Genomic DNA, 16,800 nt, shown 5'->3' with positions numbered 1-16,800 from the left:
CATAAATACGGAAAACATCAGTCAAGAGTCAACAAGAGTCAAGTACCTGTAGGCTTAATGTTGGTCTAGTGATTACTTTTCTTATCAAAATGGTTTTATGTTCTTTAATTTATTATTCTGTGTGAAGTATCTCAGATAAAATTAAAATAATGAACATAATTCTCTCACAATGATCCACAAACTTTTACTCTTAGCAAAAGACCTAAAAAGTTACAGCATAATAATGAGGCATCGTTGACATTACAGAGGAAGCTAAGGTCTCTACACTTCCAGGCCCCCATTCCAACATCTGTTAAGATGGCGGCAAACGAATCCCACAAACAGAAAAGTATCTTAATTTATACAGCACTTCAGCTGTATTGTAATTCTGAGTTTCAAAGTGTAATTTCATACATGTCCTGACATAAAAGGTAACGGAATTACTACAACGTATGGTCGGGCCCACAGGCCTACGTGTATCATGGTCAAGTGCATCTTGTTAGGCCCACTCACTAAATGTATGCCAACATTTCAACCAGATTGTCGTCATGCAAAGCAAGTCACATACTTATGTTTGACACCCCTGTATGCACTCACACCTAATGCTTCTTATCAGCACGTGATCTTAGACAACATCAGTACGCATCAGGTGGGTGTGGGTCAATCATAATAGGTGGAACTAGGACAAAACATCCAAATAAACATAATGTTCACATTTATATTCCTGGCACCCACAACAATAGTTTTCTGATCATTACAATTACGCATATATAATATTTTTATTCTTTTGTGTTTTTTGGTCTTGTTGACCGGACATATATAAACATTTTTTCCTTATCATTATCAAAAGTAAAGTAAGTTCACAGTCATATTTTTTAAGTTGTCATTTTTATGATGTACTTCTTGACACATTTGTTACTCTTATTTTATCTTAGTTCAATGTGTTGTGATTATTCCAGATCCAATCCTGCAGATAACTAACGTAATAACATCTTTTATTATGTATTGATATTAAGCGTCAGATGTGAGTGCATGTGAGGCTATGTGGCATTGATATTTGACTTGCTGTAAATAATATTTTCGCAAAAGTTACAGTTGTATTCCAAAAAATACCAGCTAATTCCAGATATAAACGAAAACTAAAACTGAACTTTCAGCAAATTCCATCAAAGTCGACTATGAACTACTTCGAGAAACTGTAGCTTTTAGAACAGTCCTCAAAGTCACCTGTCCTTTAATTAATTTAACAAATTTTAATTAACAATCTGTGAGTAGATCTCAAACACGCTTTGTGTGTCACACAGTTTAAACTTTGACAAATCAAAATCTTGCAAGCTATGATATTTGCAAATGAGAAGATGAGAAGGAAAACATTTATTCCTCTTCATTTACTGTATTTGATGTTAAAAAACACCCAAGCTCATATAGTTATGCTTGCCTATGAAGTATGCATGGAGATATTAGATTAGATTGGTGCCAGAAGGTAAATCGTCCTAGTCAGGGGGTGCTGACATTTTAGGTCAGAGAGAGGTGAAAAGAGAGAGCAGATGGCACTCAGGAGGGGAGGCAGAGCTGGCAGGAGTCCGAGTCACTAGGTTGGAAAGCTGTAGTTAAAGTAATAACTATCAACATTTCGAGAAACGCATTATGCAACTACTGTATATGTTTGATATGAGCTTGTATAATCACCACAAATTACCAAAAGAAGTACCAGAAACACAACTATTCAATATACAGTATAAACACATCACATGTTTTCCTCTGAATATCATTTATTGTTCAATCTACATCAGTTGGTTCTTGGACAAACCGTCTCCACTCATTTCATAGTTTTGTAGGATACATTTATGACCAAAGAACACATTTCACACTGCTACAGATTGACAGAACTGCCATATCAAATGTTAAGATATCTATTTACTGTCATGCTGAGTGTTTTTTATCAGTAGTAATGACTTACTGATGCTGTTGCTGCTGCTAGTGTGGCGTCTGGCATAATAATGGCATCTATAAATCCCGGTGGGTGGACGGCATTCCATACTATCGTCCGTCTATGGTAGGAATTTGTACTGTAATTTACAGTTCGATGGAACTGGACATTACAATGTCTGGCCCAGCGTAAAACAAATTGACAGACAGTGTGACATGTTAATACTTTGTAGAAAAAATCATATGCATTGATACTTTCACCAATCCTCATAGCACAATGTCTTACCTGTACCTATGTTTATTAGTTCTGCAGTATTTGAAGATAGTAGATTGCTACTGTATGATCGATCGTATAGAGATCTTAATGTATCTAAAACTGTGTATAGCCTTTTGGTTATGAGGATTAGCATAGTCATCTTGTACCTAATAAGTTTTCATGATTACATTGTATATAAAAAAAGACCTCCGCAGAGTGACACTTCTGTACATGTATGTATTTTTGTTTTGTACATAGCTGTAATGGTTAGCTTTCGTTCTTCACATTGTCTTACTCCGTCTCTCACCATATTTCAGGACAGCTCCTTTTGTAGCTTCACTTTGGCAGTCAAATCCAGTGGTGTGGATGGAGGACCTACGGCCTCCCTCCTCAACTCGCTTGACTCTCTCAGAGTCAGGTCATCCCAGGACCCGCATGTCTGCTATGCCCTCAGACGGGCCATCTTGTGCGGCATAGTTCCTCGTATAGTCTTTGATAGTTTGTTGTTAGTGCTTTCGCAACTAACCAGTGTTGTGCTAGTTTGTAGAGCCCCCCCCCCTTTGTCTGGCTGGTCTGTAAAAGGCCGTTTCACAGTTAAGTCCCAAGCAGCAGTCTTGCTCAGGGGTGGAGTAAGAGACACCAGAGGCTCTGAAGGGTCACTTGTGCTGGTCCATTCACTCCAGCCAGATGCTAGATCAGTGGTTCCCGATATTTCCCTTTGCTTGCACTCAAAAGCTTTTCAAGCTCCTTCCCCTTTGTTCCGCATTTGATTATTTTAAGCTGCAACTCATGCACGATTCTTTGTAATCCTTATTATTAGGAAACACTGTGCTAGCCCAGATAGGCCAGCCTTTTATGGCATGCAGCTAATACGGCTATTTCAGCTATAAAACTGACTGTTTAAAGTATATATTTCTTGCAGCAGTATTAGACAAAGTACATTGTAATGAAAGCTGGAAAGACAATGTGCATGATGGAAGCTTGTAATATGACACTGAGCCATGTAATACATACATTTAATCAGGAGCATCTGATGTTAGCTGTATTAGCTACAGTTGCTAGCCTGTTGTGGATTTAATGGCTGGCTGGGGTAAAGGCCTGTATGCTGTTGCCCTTCAGGGCCCCCGGCGACTGTCCTTGACCTTTGACACTAAGATCACGAACCATCTTTTTCAGGGAGAGGCTTGAACATCCAAAGGCCTTCTTCAAAATGCAGTCGCTAAGATGCAGGTCAATGAGGAAAGAAGAAAAAGTATCCAACCACGGTCTGCATTTACTTAAAGTAGTTAAGACTTACAAGGTTTTCATATGAACAGGCAAAGTTGTCATTTTGTTGAACAAATATTCTGTGGAGGATACTTTTTCACCCCTGTATTCACTTGCACTCCCCTCAGGCTTGCTTCTCGCCTTCCTCTCTCCCTCGCTTCCCCTGTCGTCCTTCCGCCCGTCTTTTTCCTTCACAGGCTGTTCTTGTCTGGCAACTCCGCCTCCGGACTTCTGGGAAAGTATACAGTGGCTTTGTGCTCCTCGTATCGGTCAATGTGTTTGAGGTGTACCACCATGTGCAGGGCATATGCTAGGACAAGGAGCAGGATCAAAGACGTCACCAAGCCCATGAGGATGGCAGGCGTCAAGAAAGTGGCACAGTCACTGGCTGATGCAAACTTGTCTGACTGCACATTGAAGGCCTGGATCTAGAAGAGCGGAGAAAAGGCAGAAAGATCAGATTAGACTGAGCTAAGAGGACAACTGGCTCTTTATGGGCTTACCAGGCACAGAGACAGGACAGATGGAAAGTTTGACACAGCCCTAGCAGATGGCTGTACAGACAGATTGACAATCTGCCAAACAAACTGTAAACTGACTGACTGACTGACTGACTGACAGGCAGAACACAAAAGGAAAGGGCCGACTAACACACGGACACATGCATTTTGTTTGCCTTTTTCGGGGCAGTGTACCTGGAAATCAGTGAAAGTGATGTGCCAGTTAGCGGATGTATCAGTGTGGGAGCTGGGCACTAGGAGGGTGTCATATTTGTGCAGGCTGCTGACGTGCTGGCAATGATAGGATGATGTGGCAGGAGCGTAGACCTCGCTCGCGTTGAACGTTGCCTCCTGCGTCCAGTTGTAGTGGATGTGAACGCTGTCCAGTGTGAACCAGTTTTGACCAGCTGCCTCATAAAACGTGTTGGACATCTGAAGCCTGGCAGAAGAGAGAGTAGTTAGCCGCGCACACTATCCACAGACGTGGAGCTGTGAGTTATGTGTATACACAGAACTATGCAATATATTTTAATACAAACAGCCTATTCGATGTGATAAATAAAGGTTTTTGACTCGCAACTTTTTAAGTTGTTACTGAAAATACTTGAAGCAAGAGTGTGCATTTTACCTGATCACTAGACCTCGCAAGTCTTCCACGTCACCAAACCTCAATGAAAGCCTGAACAAAACCACACACATTTAAACATCAGACAAATATACAACTGTTATCCGTGTGGTTGTACAGTATCAAATGCTTTTGCTTTGGCTAGAAATGTAGATAAGCTTTTGTCAAGTGTTCTTGCTGTGGTTTGACTTACGTAGCTTTCTCTTTGGTGCAAATGGAGCCTTTAGTGTCCACAGGTGAGTTGGAGTTGAAAACCCTCTCAGTCAAATCAATAAACGTATGGTTTCTGTAGCGGATTGCCAGCCGCTTGGCCTTGAACAGAATGCAGGTCTTCCCATTGTAAGACACACTCAGAGGACCGTAAGGCCCCATCAGAGACTGGAGCAGCTTTCTCTTACTATGAGACATCCCCGGCTGATGCCAGTTGAAAGGCTGCAAACATGTGAAGGAAAAAAAAAAAAAATGAAGCAGAGGAGAAATGAGAAAACTGCAGTGAACTGGCACCCAGAGCATGGGCAGCAGCAGTTTGGAATTCGTTGATTGCCCTCTAGAGGGCAATCAGATTATTATTCAGACACACATACTGCACAGCAAACTGCAAACTGCGCCTCATCTAAGGAGTTGGATACTGCACGGATGTGGCAGACTAAAGGTTGTATGCATGTCCTGAAGATGTTGATCATGCTGCTTTTATTGAAATAACAACATCTGAAGACCAAAACTTGTGGTGCATTTGTGCGCTCGTATTTAGCTTGAATCAGTCATTAATAGATTTGTCACTAGGAACTGGTACATGTAGTAGGTGGTAAACACGGAGTAGTTCAGCGTAGAAATACAGACTATAAAGGATCCAGCCAGAAACAGAAATAGATACCATACATTCTAGTAATCCTGTTACTCAATGTACAGGATGCAGCCACTCCAGTCACGTCGTTCTGGTACAGCGTGCGTCAGTGTGATCTTTGTATATCACCACCTAACAGCTCTGTATTTATTCTACAGAACTGATCCAAGCGTGGTTTGCTGCACAGCCTTCTGTTTCTCTGTCTCATTCCTGCTGTGCTGTTTTAGCAGTTTTAAAAATCACTTCATTTCTAATGCTGTTAGAAATGCTGTTCAAACCTGTCTGAACAATAAACTATCACATGTCATATGTAAAGTGCAGTGTTCAAACTACCGCTGATTCTCAAATGAAGAAACAGTAGCTCTCTGAATTTGCATATAATGGTGTTGTAGCTGTCTGTCTGCATTTCTGCACTGTGCCGATACAAAACTGCCCCCTCTGGCTTTTTAATCTCTTAGCTCAGAGGCCCTATCTCATTGGAGGGCATTTGGGCTAATCCAGCACTATTTTACAAGACATGTAAGTGGCAATCACATCAACTATGAAATTATTTGTTTGTAAAGTATTTAAATAAAATGTGGATATGTGTGGTGCAAACAAAATTAACACCTGAGTGTTTGTGTGCCAATGTGTGTTTATGTGTGTGGCTATACAGTAAAAGACGGTGGAGTTAGTGCAGGGAAAGTAGAGTGTGTGTACCTGCAGTATTCTCCTGAGTGGGTTTTCATCTTCGGGCGTCAAAATAACCTCTTCACTTTCTAAGCCGTACTCACTATCATGACCTGAAAAAACACATACAAACATTACTGCACCATGACAGAGTAGATCGGTATACACATTAAGCCCGCTGCAATGCTGCATTGCAGATTTCAACACAATAATCAAAGTTCAGCCGGTTTCACACAGGCTACAGACACGCATACACAAGCACAAAGAGATCCTGCGTACACCTCGGTTCTCAGGCTGCTATCTATTTCCAGTTGTTTTGCGTCATCGCAGTGACTCATCAGCAGTTTGTTTCACAGTTATGGTTGTAGCTACTGTTCAGTGTTTACAAATACTGTTCATCTCCTTCCAGATACATATGATTTGACATCATATCCTTTATTCTTTCTGCTTTTTAGTCAAACATCCTAAATATACACACGTCTTATTTGCCACTAAGGTCTGTGGATCACACACTTTAGTCACACTTCCAAATCTGTTTATGTTACAATGAGGCGAAGATGTCTCCAGCATTACGAATGAAATGTGTTTGTCAGGACTATCTATCCAACACATCAGCATCAAAATTACCATGGCAGGTTTGATTGAATCAGGCCTCGTGTCATACCACGTTTGTTACTTACTTGATGTGACTCTTGTTGCTTGTTTGGGGTTTTCTTTGCTGTGAAAAAGACAGAAGACACAATAAGGTCTTGTAGATCTCATAAGAGGCAGGCAAATGTTAAAAGTTTTCCTTTTTTTTAATGCTTACAGGATTAATTTTTTAATCCAAGTATATTTTCCCTTGTACAATAAAGAAACAGCTTTGCAGGCTTGTGTATGATGTCTTGTGTATGATGTCAGAAAAACCTGTCATTACATTATATATTATTATATTAATAAAAGATATACTGCTTAGTGCTGACAGTGTTGAACCACAGATGTTTTCTATGTTTTACTGTGACTACAATATAGATTTATGAGATCTGCAAATCATTGCATTGTGATTTTATGTAGATTTTAGCCAGTGCAACAGCATTTTTGGAATTGCGGTTGTACACAAAGTCTTGCAGAGTGCAAGTTGAGGCATTAACACGCTGTTCACATCTGGCTGCTGATCTTTGTTGCAGGACAATGCACCACAAAACAATTCAATTGGATCAGTAGACATTTAAAGACTTACAACATTTAGTACACGTGTGTTGTATAGCTTTTACTAAATGACCAATCTTTGACACGCTACTGACCTACATAGTGCAAAAGAGACAGAGGATAAAGCATTTCCTTCTAATTCACGTGTTTGCCCTACAGTAGCTGTCCTGCTCTCAGTCATACTAAACCCTGCACAGCCTTGGTCTTCTTTAAGCTAATCATGATCCCTTTAACTGTCTAATCGAGGACGTAAGACGGCAGCGACTGGGGCTTACTGAGCGGGACTGACATGGTCAGTTTTGCCTGTTGTGATGGTCCACCCAGTGCTCTGACTGTGTGGTCCCAGGCTGCTCTTAGTGATTATCTGGGCTGGCTCACTAATCTCCACACAATAGCCAGTTATAATGGACTTGTAAACAGTAAATCCTAAGATCTGTGGGACTGGACATGACAAACACCTGTTTGTCCTTTTTGTTATGTCTCGTGTCTCACTTGAGTCTGTTTATTTCTGCTATGTTTGCTCAAAGTAGTTCAAATAATTTAATGAATTGCAGCACAAAATGCAACATCAGTGCAGAACATTAGCTGTCACAGATATAAGTGATTGAGTCAAAATACTGTGATCTCATAGATACACAAAATACATTTAGAGACAAGTTTGTTTGTTTTTTGTTTTTTTCAGTTTAAAATGATGAGCAACAATGACAAATGAAAAGGGTTTAACATGTCTGATAGCACTGGAAGTTACACTTTAAGGGCAGGTTGCCAGACATATTAATGCCTGCTGCCTGAAGCACTTGCGTATCTACTCGTCTGGTGCCGTTTGCACCTGGGCAATATTGTGTAGTTTAGTGCCAGATGGATTAGGATTAGTGGTAAGCACAGGGCAGTTCTATTGGAGCCTAGATATGGAGAGACGTAGTCCCTGAACAAGATGAAGAGATTAAGATGTGATGTCAGAGCCCATGGCACTCTTGACAGTTCAAGTGCTAATTAATAGATTTAAGTTGACCCCCAAAATCGTGATGTATACCCATTCAGTAGATTTAAACTTTGACCGTGGACATTACACAGTCATTGAGTAATTTCTACTCACTACTCGCTTTTAATAGTTTATTGTTACATACTTAAATATGTGCAACTGACATATTTTCATAAAAAAATAGCAAATGTTTTGGCCCCTGTAGAAGAACGTCTTTAATTACTGATCAATGTAACTAATTTAATCAGTGGTTGCTATAAGTATATATATATATATATATATACATATACAGTGGCAAAAAAAAGTTTGTGAACCTTTTGGAATTTCATGGTTGACAAATTTATTTTTATTTGTCATAAACTCTGATCTGATCTTCATCTGAGTCACGAGTATTAACAAATATAATGTGCCTAAGATAGTAACACAAATGTCTTTATTGAGAAGAACCATAAAAATATTATAATGATAGTGGAGTCATTTTTGTGTTATTATTTTAGGCACATTATATCTGTTAAGACTCTTGACTTAGATGAAGATCAGATCACACTTTATGACATTTTTCTTTGCCATTGTATTGTAAATCATTACAAAGTTTGTAATAAGAGACATGGTGCACACAATGGTCTTGGTGTGCATCGTGTTGATTTTGTCTCTGTCATTGTAGAGCACTGATTTGTTTCAGGCCTTATCACACACTGCTGCAGAGTAATTTGGAGGTTTTCTTAATGAATCAAATTAGGCTGGATTAAGATTTGGTCCAGTCAAGCAGATACTGATAGCTACATGGTAGTGTCTGTACAATGTGAGGGAGTAAGTGATAATTAGTAAAGGACTATTGTTTCATTCCAAGAACTACGAACTACATTCCAGTTTGTGTGAGCCAACTTCAACATCAGTATCATGATTGGGTTAATTAGAGACTCCCTGGGATGTGTGTGTGTTTCTGTATACACATGCTGGCATGTATTTTCATGCCTATGAACTTGTAATGTCTGGTTATACTATTCAATGAGATGACAATGTCAGAGTTTATCCAATCCAAATATTTACATTTGCCCAGGTGAATGCTGCATAAGCTTGTTTGTATTTTCTACATGAAAGAGCTGCCAAAAGCACTGCGCCTTTGGCAGCTGGCAGTTGTGACTGAAACCTCAGTAGAATGGAAGATGCCGCTCACTTCACCTGCAATGATATGTGAAACCTTAAAAGTCTTGTAAAATAAACCTTAGATGCCTAAATTTCACAATTGATTTACATGTTTGTGATTTTATAATAATATTGTACAGCTGGAGTGAGATTAACAGCTGTTTTTATTTCTTTATCACCCCTCATCCTAGTTGACCCAAACAGAAAAAGCATTTCTGCACCTATCCAGGCCTCAGCTGGCTGAAAGGGGCCAGAGGAGTCAGTGTGAGTGTGCGAGTGCTAACTAAAGCCCAGCCGTTTGTTCCTGTGCCAGTTTCGCGAGGTCAGCAACCCAGGATTGCTGCGGCCCCATCATTGGCTCAGCCCGTCACACGGTGCTTGGGTGCTGAACAGGCCCTTTATATAATCAAAGCAATCCCACAGCCACTCCTTGGCTCACCTCACTCCCTCCGCATAGAGTATATGCTGAAATATGTGCTCGTGGAAGTGTACAAACACAGCATATGCGTAGGTGTAATTTAGCAGCAGAATAGAAGAAAATGTTTTCTGTGTATCTTTGACAACAAGAATGATCTACGCCTATCTCGATCAATACAGTTTCTCTAAATGTTTTTATTTGGCCCAAAGATGCCTAGTTGATGATCACCCATCATCTGTGCCTCTGCTGTGTGGTTCTGAGCAGAGAGAAGGTGTGGTGCCTGCTCCCCAAACTTGTAAACAAGTCCCGTTTGCCTCTGCTACAACACAGAGCTGAAACACTGCACTCAGACTGTGTAACCCAGGATCGGTCCTTTTAGAGCCTCTATCCAGCGACATGAACAAGGTGTTGGAGGAGTACAGTAGTGGCTAGTTATTACTTTGTCTTCCTGTTTGGATCATTTAGTTCACTGTATATTACAGCTTTCTTTAAACTAAAAGAGCCCAAACTATTAGACTGTAGTTTCTCATCTCAGAACCATTGTCATTCTGTGTATATCAATTGTAATGTGCGCCTGTTCTCGTATTTCCTTGTATTATGCCTATGTGAAATTTCAAACGGAGCAATGATAGTATTTCACACTGTACAGGGTCAACTACTTTTACAAAGTAATATTAATATCAGAGACACTACTATTAATATCAGAGACACTACTATTTGGAGGTGTAGGTAAAACTAACTTCAACTTCATTCATTACATTCTAGTTTTTGTAAATGACTGTGTCCCGAACAAGACAGGAAACATGTCTTAATCCTACACTGGGCAGGTGCTCACCTATTAATAGATTTATTAGTGCAGATTAAGCTTTAGAAGTTGACCAAGTTGCTGCTCAGGCTCTGCTTCCATTTCAATGTAGCTTTGGTTGCAGCTTCAAATTTGACCCAAGGTCCAGGGCCGGGGTTCTCTAAATCTTTCTTTGCCTCTGAGATCGAATGCATGAGTGCTGACGTGTATGGTCTACGGACATGATTGCAGAAAGAAGAAACAGCAGCCATATTTACAACGAGTGGCTCTTGACTTGGTCTTTTCTCACTGTGTTTGGTTTCTGACTCCTTCTATCTGTTAAATACACTGTGCACATATTTATGAAGTCAAATCACTTTTTAGCTTTCAATATTGCTAAAATTAGCTGTTAATCTTTTAACCTGTTAATCTTTCTATGAAAGCAGATCACTGATCAGGGAAAATCCAATACTTTGTATCGGTGTCTGTGTTTGTATCTGTTTGTCAGTGTTTAACAGCTTTTAGATCAGTTTAAGTATCCTGCCTTTATACTGTGGCAGATAAACCATAAAACTGCTAAATACTCCATGGGACACATGTCTCTCTTAAAGTGGGTTTTTAAGTATTTCAGTCCATGTTTTTTAATTTGGAAAGAAGTTTGCTTTTCAGAATTTTATATGATTATTTTGTAACTTGAGAACAACCATAATATGAAAATATATAAACATGACAGTGGCCATCTTATATTGGAGGGTGTGGAGGTTTGGTCTAATATAAGTGTGCAGTAGAAATTAGGTCATATCTATTTGACATATCATTGAGGAATTTATTTGGTCAGAACAACTTTACATAGTTTTTTTTTTTTGTAATTAAATGAGTTTGTGTTATAATAATAACATGTGTTGTTGTGATTATGTGACTCGTATATATAGAATGTGATTTTATTGTATATATTATTAAAAGTTGCACCTTATTCATTTTACTACTAATTTTATCCATCAGTCCATTGTGTGTCATTATGGTATCAAGTAATCGTTCCTCATGCTACTCATAAAAACTTAATAAAAAATTAATAAAATACTACTAAAGTAATAAATACGTTTTATTCAGCAACTTCAAATACAAAAATCTCTTGCAGGAGTGGTTTATATTTTCCTTTGCTGTTGATAGACTCAGCCAGGAGGAGTGAAGAAGTCATCTCCAACATTAGTTTTTGACCCTTAATCTCTACCTATATTTAGATCATATAAAATTTCACCTAGGTGCCTTATGCTTGGTTTGAGTTATAAATATTGCTACCATTGAAATTATTGCAGTTACATAAAATGTGGAAACATGAGGAATTTGCCACATTAGTTATAATGGCAAAAGTCTACTAGAAAGGCAAAACTACAACAGATGCCTAACAAAATTAATTATATTAATGGCAGAAATATCCTTTATCCGTAGTTTTTTAATACTTCATCTAGCTTTTGGCTACCAATGTCAGTCCAGCTTCATATTTTTGCAGTACCACAGGTGTCACTTTGTTAATTCTGCACCCCAAGGCTGTCCACCACGGGATTCTAACTCACTCTACTTTGAATTTCCAGCCAATGTTATGCACCGTACAAGGCCTCTGAAATGAAAGACTGCACTTATATAACAGCATCTTGGAGTGTGTCAGGGCTGAGTACGGAGCTGTGGCTGAGCATCGGAAATGCCATGTTACGTACGAAGTTTGATCCATGGAGTAGGCTCAAAAACCCCAGAAGAAATTGATGTAGCTATTCTCTGAGAAAGGTTCACCAAGAAAGCTGATAGGGTTTCACAGGCACTACTGTAGATTGAGCTGGAATGAGAGCAATCCTATGAGACTCTGTATACTAAATTCTAAATCCATGTCATTTGGGCCACTAGATTTGTGTATAAGTGCACTGATAAGATTGTTTGTACACTAAATAAAAACGTGTCAGTAGTAATCTTTCGTTCTCCAAAGAGTCAACTTCTGTGCTAAAAGTGCAATAACAAGAAAAAACAGTTTGAACAATGATTAAAGAGCTTTGTGTTAGAAACTGCAGCATACCATGGCTTTGAAGCATTTGCGTTATAGAGGATTGTGTGAGCCATTATGCATGGCATAGTTTCAAGAGCCTTACATGGCTTTGGCACAGTATTACAGGTCTTTGCCTGGCTGTCTCTGTAAGCAGTCAGGAATTGGTGCTTGCAAAGGCCCTGGCTGCCTGCTCAGTCCCACCCCTGTGACACTGTTGTAAGTGTCCCCAGGTTTGAGCCTTGAATATTTTATCCAGATTTGACCTACAGGACTGCATGTGCATTATGCAGACATGGCTAGAATTCCCTACTCCACTCTTCCTCTCGCTCCCCCCCCCCCCTCTCTCAATGACTGCATCAGTAAACAAACCCCAGCAGACCATTTCTGATGCATTCTTTTCTCTCCTTCTTGTCATATCCTTATTTACCTCCCCTATGTTCTGTCCCCCCTCATGTCTTCTCTCCCCTCTCCTTTCCTCTGTACCTCTCCTGCAGGCCCTCTGTCCCAGCCTTATTTAACTCCTTCCTGCCAGACCAACGCTAGAGACAACAGCCCCATCCGTGATCGATGAGCAGCGTCTGATGCAGTCCCCAAGACTGAGACAAACAAAGCCTCATAGCTGATCCTGCCTGCAGTCCCAATCTGTGATACGCCCAAGGTGAAACAGGAAGAAGGGAAGGGAGAAGTGAGAAAGAAAGACCCTAAGAGAACACATCAAGATCCCATCATCCCTGCATGCATCTCCCTGTAGCCCCCCCACCCACCACCTCCCCCATCCCCTACACCCCTCCTCTATTCACAGCCATAGAGAGGATGGATTTACCTTCTATCCAGGATTTCAGGCACTTCGTCATAGATGAGTCCCGGCTGCAACTCTTCCTCAGTGAAGGAGAGCCCAGACCGGCTGAGAGCAGAGACCAAGGCGAGGGAGCAGAGGAGGAATGCGTGTGCAGCCATTGAGACAATGAGAGGAGACTGCCGCCGCTTGAGCTCCGCTTCATAATCTGCTCTCCTAGCAGTGCCTGACTCCCATCTCCTCTGACTGGCAGCCACCATGGCCAATCCGCAGCGAGCAGAGCCGATCAGCGTGCGTCACAGCCCCCCCCCCCCCCACACACACACACACTGCACCTTCCCCTCCTCCTCATCTCCTCTCCCTCCCATCCTACTCCCTTCGCTGTCATCCTCCCTCTGCCTTTTTCGCTCTGCTCTCCCTCCCACCTCCACTCCTGTGCTCTCTATCTTCTCTTTCTCTCTTTCATGCACACGTAGCCACGGGCGAACCCATACGTATAGACAACAGCTCATTTGTTTTCATAACACATCCCATTATACCTATGGTACCTACAAATACGCATGCACTACGTGCACATGCAGACACACATACTCACACACATGTTGGCACAAACGCCTGCGCCCACTCTGCCACAGGAGCAGGCTCACAGACACATGGACGCACACACCTCTGTGGAAAATCACCTGGGAATGTCAAGGTCAGATTGTCTAGGACGATAGGAGGATGTTGACATGACTTTAGATGGCCACACACACATACACACACACACAAAAAAAACCATGACTACATGACCTACATCTCCAGGATGCTGCCACAATAGCAGAATTAATTCACTTGATCTATGTGTTGTTGTGAGCACTGAGAAGGCCTGCGGCTGAGGACATTGTCCACTGAGGCTGCAAATATGGATGACAGGAGCAGCTGAGCAGCCGTGGAATGAGCTGGGAATGAGGGTCCAACCCTGAAGACCCCAACGGCTGATCCCGTTTCCATTTATTAACAAGTCCCCATGCGTGAGACACCACAGGATCTTGATACACCCTCTCACATCTTTTATTCCCATATCCAATGATGTGATGATTTTCAGAGCAGGACATTAAGAGTGTTATATAACCAAATGTTGTGACCTACTATCATGGTTGATTTTCACATTGATGCATGGCAATGATTCACACTAAAAGAGCGACTGCAGAGCAACATTTTAAATTGTTCTTGTTTTTTTTTTTTCTGCTACAAACTGTTATCAAACAACAAATTATTTCCTCGAGACCTATTTTGCTCTATATTTAGTTGTATAGACATGTGCTTACCATTTACAGTGACATATTATATCATGTCATGCATCTAATATTGAGGCATTATGTTGCACAAGTGTCAAGGCAATTCGCACTGTAAGGATTAAGAGCTTACAGAATATAAGTATATAGCATAGCTATGTAAAACCTGAACTTACTGTTTCTTTTTTTCTATCAATCTAATGTCAGACACACTTCCCACTTAGTGTACTGCATCCTTCTCCAGTAGTTTGTAGGACTTTCATTCTGTATTATGTGTGCGTGCTAAGAGTGTTAAAGTATTGCTGAGGGTACGAGTAGTCAGCTGTGTGTCCTGGGCCATCCAGTAACAGGAGGTGACTAAAGGCTGTCTCAGCCCTCTGTCTGCCTGCCACGGTCATTTCAGCAGGCCAGTGTGTCAGTCTACTGCAAGGAAAGTGCAAACTAGACTGTCTCTGTGACGGCATCACAGAACATCCCACAGGAAGACATTTAGCTGTGACAACTTTAAAAGCAGATATTATGCTGTGATGTTTCATTACATTAGGTCCAACATTACTGTAAGACCCAAGGGTCATTATAACATACTGTACACTTGCGGTGAATACTCTCTGTTGCAACATAGAGTGTTTATTGTCAAATTAACAGTAACTTACTGACAAGAATTATCCAGTAGTTGCTGTATTTCGCTGCACAGTAAAACTACTGTAAAACTAACTAAAGTAGATTTTAGCATACTGTAGAGTAAATTACAGAACTGTACTGTCCTTTTTTACCATGCTAAAATGCAGTATTATACTGTTATTTTTATTATACTGTATAATGAAGTACTGTACTTCTATTGAAATATTACTTCTAATTGTACTAATTTATTTTACAGTGCTACTGTATATTCTATAGTGTATACTACTGTAAAGTTTTCTGTATAAAGTCGCCCAGACACAGGGTGTCTCGGCACTGATTCTGAAAAACTGCTGTACAATATTTGTTTTAGGTGGAAAAACATCTCACTAACTTTAGTTAGTGAACAAGGATACGTTCAGAAATCTAATGTTAAAACTCACCTTAAAACAATAATATTACAGCTCTCAAATGAAGGACAGTCTTTTATTCAAGATGGAGTTTTGTTAGATTTTCCCGGTCAGTTGCTTTTTCTGTATTTGTTTACAGTAATATTTTCCCAGAATGCATTGGAAAGCAACAGTCCCACACTGTAAACAGGTTATACAGTATGAAACTGTTGTAAATACAGTAATAATACTTTAAAAACAGCACATCTACAGTAATATACTGTAAACAGGTTATACAGTATGAAACTGTTGTAAATACAGTAATAATACTTTAAAAACAGCACATCTACAGTAATATACTGTAAACAGGTTATACAGTATGGACCTGTTGTAAATACAGTAATAATACTTTAAAAACAGCACACCTACAGTAATATACTACACACAGGTTACATGTCACAGTACAGAACTGTTCCGAAAACAGTAATAATACTGCCAAAATAACTAAAAAAGTTTACAGTGTAGATAATTAGGATTTATCATGTGTGTCTGAATTTATTCTGGAGAAATATGACACATTATTATTTGAGGTTGAAGTTCACCTTCTAGTGTTGTAATTATAAATACTGATATAAAAAGTTCTGAGTCAGCAGTGTTAGGTGCCTTGTAGTTAGTTTTGGTTCAACGTAGCTTTTTTTTTTTTACCATTATTTTTGGATTTGTATTATTGTTACATTTTTGGATGATTGAAGTCTACTGGGTATTCCTGTTGATTATATATTTCTCTTTTGCCTTTTTTTTTTGCAAGATACATTTCTACTGTGTAACAGGAGGATTGTTCATGCTCCCTTGAAGTTAAGTAAAGCATCATGCTGGAAAGACAGCTCACCGCTATGGGTGATCTTATTATTATCATATATTTTTTTACATATGCTGTTATGAAAAGTTTGTAATGACAATTGAGATTTAGAAGGAGCAATAAGACACAACCTCCCCCATTTAAATACACAGATTTTCTTCCATAAATGCAAGTATAGTTTGACCAGTAGCTTGTAGTGGCTAATCCTAGTCAGCTTTGGATACAGTTAGTTAATATGAT

At 39.9% G+C, this 16,800-nt stretch overlaps 1 protein-coding gene across 1 annotated transcript; it reads right to left on the bottom strand.

Annotated features, from left to right (window-relative positions):
* Positions 1-1,744: 1,744 nt before the first annotated feature.
* On the bottom strand, positions 1,745-13,605 carry atp6ap1lb (ATPase H+ transporting accessory protein 1 like b). Its single transcript, XM_026368495.1, has 7 exons — positions 13,445-13,605; positions 6,749-6,786; positions 6,099-6,181; positions 4,749-4,987; positions 4,559-4,609; positions 4,126-4,369; positions 1,745-3,858 (listed from the first exon to the last, which is right to left on the bottom strand). The coding sequence occupies exons 1-7, from the start codon at positions 13,576-13,578 to the stop codon at positions 3,622-3,624; spliced, it is 1,026 nt and encodes a 341-aa protein (XP_026224280.1). The 5' UTR covers positions 13,579-13,605; the 3' UTR covers positions 1,745-3,621.
* Positions 13,606-16,800: the final 3,195 nt, after the last annotated feature.

Source organism: Anabas testudineus, chromosome 7 (assembly GCF_900324465.2).
Source record: "Anabas testudineus chromosome 7, fAnaTes1.2, whole genome shotgun sequence".
In the NCBI taxonomy this organism is placed as follows: domain Eukaryota; kingdom Metazoa; phylum Chordata; class Actinopteri; order Anabantiformes; family Anabantidae; genus Anabas; species Anabas testudineus.
This window is presented reverse-complemented; position numbering and strand designations above follow the sequence as displayed.